The sequence below is a fragment of the Crocuta crocuta genome, unplaced genomic scaffold, assembly GCF_008692635.1.
Source record: "Crocuta crocuta isolate KB4526 unplaced genomic scaffold, BGI_CrCroc_1.0 scaffold139, whole genome shotgun sequence".
NCBI classification, from domain to species: domain Eukaryota; kingdom Metazoa; phylum Chordata; class Mammalia; order Carnivora; family Hyaenidae; genus Crocuta; species Crocuta crocuta.
The window spans coordinates 5634199-5640711 of record NW_027533258.1 but is presented as its reverse complement, the minus strand read 5'-3'; the positions used below and the strand labels follow the sequence as shown (position 1 = coordinate 5640711).

At 58.0% G+C, this 6513-nt stretch overlaps 1 protein-coding gene across 1 annotated transcript in view; it reads left to right on the top strand.

The window, feature by feature from the left end:
- The window catches only part of ARHGAP44 (Rho GTPase activating protein 44), a 75961-nt gene that overhangs the window by 63422 nt on the left and 6026 nt on the right, over positions 1-6513 (top strand). Inside the window, exons 19-20 of the mRNA XM_077746716.1 lie at positions 1-44; positions 4020-4177. The exon at positions 1-44 is cut by the window's left edge and continues 55 nt beyond it. Of these exons, the coding sequence (XP_077602842.1) occupies positions 1-44; positions 4020-4177 (202 nt within the window). The remainder of the gene's footprint in view (positions 45-4019; positions 4178-6513) is intronic.

The following is a 6513-nucleotide window of genomic DNA, read 5'->3' as shown; positions in this document are numbered from 1 at the left end:
GCCTGGGGCTTGGTGTTTGGCTTCACGCGTCACGCCAGCACCTGGTGATTCCCCGCTCCCCGCATTTTCAGACCGAGCCCAGACCTCCCCAGAATAGCACTCCGCACACACCCCCCTCCCTTCCCCAGCAGACGTCTAAGGTGGCAACTCGCAAAATCCGGGAGAGATGGAAGCTTCCAGCTCTCGTGCCCGCTTCCTGTGCTGTAAATACTTGCCGATTGTGAAATGCAGTTTCGGCATGGCGCCCTCCCTCTCCTCCACGCGGGTTTCAGCGCGGAGTCACCTGGGCGCAGATCAGGGAAGGGGGAGGGGAGGTCAGGTGGCCACGCCGGGCCTGGTGACCTGGGCGGCGGGCCCCGGGCTGTGTCTCCGCTGGTTCTGGGGAGGAGGAAGGCACACACGCTCCGGGCATCGTCGGTGCAGTGAACGTTTATGGAGGAGTGTGTCCATCCGGAGAGGAAACGGGTGATGGGTGCCCTCAAATCAATTCGGTCCCAGGGTGCAGTTGTGTGCTAATTATACCAGGTCACAGAGGACAGAGACTGGCCCTTCCCTGAAAGGTGTATCCCAGAAGTAGGAATGGTCCAAGACTGCTTTGCTCTGTGTGTGTGTGCGTGTGTGTGTAATGTTTTTATTTATATTTGAGAGAAAGAGAGCGCAAGCCAGGGAGGGGCAGAGAGAAAGAGAGGGAGACACAGAATCCGAAGCAGGCTCCAGGCTCCGAGCTGTCAGCACAGAGCTGGATGCGGGGCTTGAACTCCCAAAGGGTGAGATCATGACCTGAGCCAAAGTTGGATGCTCAACCAGCTGAGCCCCCCAGGTGCCCCTTTGCTGGGTGTTTCTATGTGTTACAAGTGGGAAAAATCAGATGCCTCTGCATTGCTAGGGGACACCGCGTTCCCCGTGGCTGCTTTTGGAAAAGTTTTGGAGGCTTTAGGTAGCCCAACCTTTATTTTAAATTTATTTGTTTTGAGAGATGGAGAGAAAAGAGAGCAACCAGGCCAGGGGAGAGGAAGAGAGAATCCCAAGCAGGCTCTGCACCATCTGCATGGAGCCCGATGTGGGGCTTGAACCCTTGAACCATGAAATCGTGACACAAGCTGAAACCAAGAGTCGGGCACTTAACCGACTGAGCCACCCAGGTGGCTCTGGGAAGCCCAGCCTTTTAACCTAGTCTTTATAAACACACACACAACACACACACACACACACACACACTCCCAGGCTTACGCTGGATGCACTCCGGTGGGTGTTGAGGGCTCCAGCTCAGGGCCGCAGGACGCCAGCCTCAGCTCGAGTACTCGCCAGGCTTCGGCTCCACAAGGGAAGCGCAGGGGCAGGAGAGGGAGAGCAAACTCAGCAGAGAATCCCGCGGCCCTCGCTGTGGGCCAGGAGGAGACGAACAGAGGCAGGAGATTTGTGGGAAGGAAGGGGCCCCTTTCTGCACACTCGCTGGCCTCATCCCGATTCCCCATCTCATTCCCAACCCCCCGGACTACACGCCGCTCGGCACATAGATAAGATTTCTAGGAAATGCCCCTCAAAGATGGATTTCCCCCGCCTCTGGAGGTGTTCCCGGAAGGTTCCAGATGGGTGGACTTGAGATCTGCTCACGGGCAGGGAACATCATACCGCCCCTTTTCCTGGGGTAACCAGCTGTGGCTTTCCTTTGGGTATTAATGTTCTGATTTGTCTCTTCCTTGTCTCCTTCTCTCCCCAATGTGGATTCTTCCCAGTGCAGATGGGTGTTCCATTGGGTTGTTTGTTCGTGGGTTTTGTTTGTTTTTCTGTTTTCTGGACCCTTGTACCCAGATGACGTTCCTTCCAGTTGCCTGATTCCTGTTATGCACTCCCTTCCCAAGATGGCAGCCCCTCCTCCCACCGTCCCCCCCCCCCCCAGGCCTGGCGGCTCTCTCCAGCCAGGCTCAGCCTCCACCTCCCGCTCATCTGCTTGGCATTGGCTCTGACCCCAGACTCTGCTTCTTACCCCCTTTGCACCCCAGCTCACCGAGTCCCGTGTCCCCAGAGCTAACCTGTCCTTGAGCGTGCCCTTCACCGGGCCTCCTCTATCTAGCGCTCCTAGTAACCACCTTGCACCCCACCTCTCCCCGCTGGGTCAGCCGCACCTGTGCTGGAGAGAGGCCAGCAACGCTAGCAAGTAGGTACATAGTCGTTTCTGTGGTGGGGGAGTGCATCGGGTGGGCAGACAACGAAGCCTGAGCTGCTCAGTCCCCAGACCCCATGGGTCTTGCCAGTGTAAAAATGACGACGAGCGTAGCATCTCACCGGAAGCAGGTTTTTTGTTCGCTGCTTCTGTGTTTTCTTTTACTGTTGTAACTGCATCTCGGTGGCGGTAGAGGTGGAAGGAAGGCTGGATGGATCCTTGGCCTGAATTCCCCAGGCGCCTGGGGACCTTGGGTCTGAGGAAGAGGAAGAGACAGGTTCTTGCCTCACCGGAGTGAGCCAAGGCCTCTCGGGGGGGTTCACTGTGTTTTTTTTTTTTTTCCCCTAATGTTTTATTTATTTATGAGAGAGAGCATGAGCAGGGGAGGGGCAGAGAGAGAGGGAGACACAGCATTGGAAGCAGGCTCCAGGCTCTGAGCTGTCAGCACAGACCCCGACATGGGGCTTGAACCCACGAACCGTGAGATCATGACCTGAGCTGAAGTCAGACGCTCAACCGACTGAGCAACCCAGGTGCCCCTCACTGTATTTTTTGTCAACAGCACAGAGAAAGGCGCTACCCTTCCAGTCCCTCTGGACGGAATGGCTTTTCTGGGGGGCGGAGAGGACGCTTACCCGGGTGTGGTTTGAAACTCACCCTGAGAAGGGGGAGGGTTTACCGTGGCCTTGAACGCTGTGTCCCCTTCACTCCTTCTCACGGGGAAAACCAGTTGTAGTTTGACATTTGCTGTTCCATCCCTGGCCCCTGCCTCCCAGCCGCTCTCCCCGCACCCCAGGGGGAAGGGGTGCCGTATCTGTAGCTCATATTTGGGGCCTCTAGATAGATTTAGGCTCCATCTCTTGTCATGGGGGAGAAGTGGCCAGTGTGAAGGATTGAGGTTCCCATCCCCACGCCCTAACCCGAGGGCATCGGAGTCCAGGTGGTTCCCTATAAGGCTAGCAGGTAGCTTCAGCCCCGGTTTGCGGGGTGCCTCCTATGACGTCACCTGGGGAAACCCAGCAGAGGGGACGTCTGGAGATCAACTAGGAATGTCTGCCTTGAAGGACGCAGAGGGGGATGGTGCGGAGTGACGAGTCGGCCACGCATCTGCTGTCCCTGTTCTGTGGCGTGGAGTTAGGGGGTCTTTTAACATGCACTTTATGCTTAGGACAATGCCTGGCGGAAAGCCAGCAGTGAAGGATGAAGCCCCTTTGGGACATGGTGACCCAGGGTGTCCCTTTGTCAATTCAAGGGACACCAGAACCCTCACCGCCATGGGCCTTACGCCCCCTAAGCCTGGGAGCTGGGACCGTGTTGATTAACCCTCCCAGCTGCAGGGACTCACTCATCCCGGGGCGTGGAGGTGGGGGGGTTCCGGAAACCCTGCTCGGCTCACGTCTCTGGTGGCGGTCAGGGAAATCAGCGGAGCGCCATGGCCACAAGGCGCAGCAGGCAGCCCCCATGTCGCACAGGGGCCCCAGGAAGTCCTCTTGGACCCGCTGTGTCGTGGACACAGAATCACCAAGGGCACCTAGGCGTTCCCGTTTCACGCATCCAAGAATCCCCGTGTCGATCACAGGATAGAGCAGGGGCGGGGGCTGCTAGTGGAAGAGGGCAGAGGCGGGCAGAGGGGGTGGGCCGTGGGCGCCATGGATGTGGAGATGGGAGCAGAACTCGGTCCCCCAAGCCCACAAAGGGCCAGTCGCCTCCAGGAGTGCGTCTGAAGGCATTCATTACGAAGGGCGCGGGGCAGACCCGAGCGGGCCCGGAGGAGAGCGTAGGACCCGGACCCACAGGCAGACGCTGCACTTGCCCAAGTTCAAAGGCTTTCTACTCCCATGTGCTTCTATTCCAGCGCTTCAAAAACCAAGGAGCTTTCTCCGGGATCTGGGCAGAAAGGAAGTCCCGGCTCCGGCCAGGGGACGCCGTGCACGGGGACCCAGCCGGGGCCCCCCCTGAGTGCCAGCCCCAGCCAGCCACCCCCAGACCAGAGCCCTCACACTCTTCGGAAAGGTACGTCTCCGCCAGTCTCCGCGTGGGTCTCAGGCCCGGGGCAGCTGCGCTACCGCCTGGAGGCGTGTGTCCCTCGGTGAGCATGGATATGGGGACACCGCGGGGACTTGGCGAGCCGTCCCTGGGCTGGGCGCGAGAGCTCTAGGAAGTTAAGCAGCCTTGGGGGCGGGGCACGTCATCTTCATTCCTTCCTGGACTCATTTGAATAGCAGGCTCATTAGGGGTGTGAGTACCTAGGACATGGGTTCTCATACACTAAGGCCTCTGCAGACGCCACCGCCCAGGACGGCATGCGTCTTCACGGACCCTGCTGGGCCCTACCATCGTCATTCTAGAGGCGATGTCAGGCTTCAGCAGGGGCCCAGAGCCACTGGGGCACACTGCCTACCCCCGGGGTTGTTTCTGGAAAGCGACACAGAGGAGGGAGTCGGGATTGTTCCACGGGAGTCCTGACCATCCAGGTCTCTGTCTGGGAAGGCTGAGAATCTCTGCAGTCACCCGTGAGCTGCCCAACCCAGAATCTTCCATGGAGCGCACTGTAAAAGGCCCAGTTATTCTCTCTGACGTGACTTTTCAGAAGCTAAGGAGCTGCTCTGTGGGGACATTTTATAAAAGGGGGGGGCAGCCCGGAATGTGCACTCGGCCTGGTTTTTTTTCCTTTCATTTCTTTGAAGTTTTTTTTTTTTTTAAAGCGAGTGAGCGGGGGAGGGGCAGAGAGAGAGGGGAACAGAGAATCCCAAGCAGGCTCTGTGTTGCCAGCGCAGAGCCCGGCGCGGGGCTTTGAACTCCCAAACCGTGAGATCATGACCTGAGCCGAAACCGAGAGGCAGACGCTCAGCCGACTGAGCCGCCCTGGCGCCCCTGCTTGTTTCCGCCTTATGTTACCTCTTAGCAAAGTCTCAACCTCATTCAAAATGCCAGGTGGTTGAATTTGCACTCCGTTCAGGCCTTTCTGGTTTGAGGTTTGGCTCTGGGTGCAGGATTTGTGGAAGAGAGGGGAAAGATTCACCCCAGCTACAGCAGGACCCTTCCGGGCTCCCTGGCCGCAGGCCGCGGTGGCTGTCGCACACCCTCGTATCTGGGTGTCCCCCAGTCAGGCCTTAGCCCTCCCACAAATAGGCTTTGAGCCCCTGCCACGTGCAGAGCTCTGTGCTGGGCGCCGGGCCAAGGGGGTAACAGAGTAACGGGCGTGGTGTCTCCAGAGAGGCAGACGTGGACCCCTCGGGACCGTGGGGAGATGTGGGGACTCCCTTCCAGGCCCAGGAGCCGGGACACACGTGGTCCGGAACGCTGCTTTGGTCACCTCTGTTTGCAGAGGCTTTAAGCCTCCCTCCAGCCCCGAGAGGCAGGGCGATGCTTACGCCATTGTGTCGCATGGGATCGGGCCTCCGGTTCCAGGCCAGTTGGTTTTGGCGGGATGTGGGGCCAGGGCAGGGAACGCAGCCCAGAGTGGCTCGGGTCCCTTTTCCCAAGTGACACTCGGCTGCTGAATCCTCCTTTGAGAGTTACAGCTTTCTTCTCCACCCACCACCATTGCCCACTTTGTGTGTGTGTATGTGTGTGTGTGTGCACACACGCGCGCTTTAGGGATTTTTTGTTGTTGTTTGTTGTTGTTGTTGTGTTTAGAGTGAGAGAGAAAGAGCAAGCAAGGGAGAGAGGCAGAGAGAGAGAGAAGGAGAGACTCCGAAGCAGGCTGCATGCTCAGTGCAGAGCCCGATGCCGGGCTCAATCCCACGACCCCGGGATCGGGACCTGAGCCCAAATCAAGAGTCAGATGCTCAACTGACTGAGCCCCCCAGGCAACCCAGGCCTTTCTCTTTTATGGCTTGAATATATGTTTTGCCTGTTTTCCTTTTTTTTTATAAGGAGCTTTTTGTTTAATGTTTATTTATTTTGAGAGAGAGCAAGTGCGCAGTAGTGGGGGGGGAGAGAGAGAGAGAGAGAGAGAGAGAGAGAGAGAGAGAGAATCCCAAGCAGGCTCTGAGCTGTCAGCCCAGAGCCCAACGCAGGGCTCAGTCCCGTGAACCGTGAGATCATGACCTGAGCCGAAAGCAAGAGTCAGATGCTCAACCCACTGAGCCCCCTCCAGGAGCCCCAAGCTTTTTTGTGTGTTTTTAAGCCCCTTTAATCTTTACACACTATGCCTCCAGCTTTATGTCCTGGCCCAGCCCCGTCGCCACCAAGGAGTGGTACACGTCATCACAGACATGGTGCTGTGCCCCCGTCCCACCCCCTCCAGCTTGTGTTCGAGCCTCTGCGCCCAAGGTCTCTGCTTGCTGCCCACTCATTCCAGCATCAGCCACTCAGCCGTCCTGGGTCCCAGCAGCAGGTGCTGG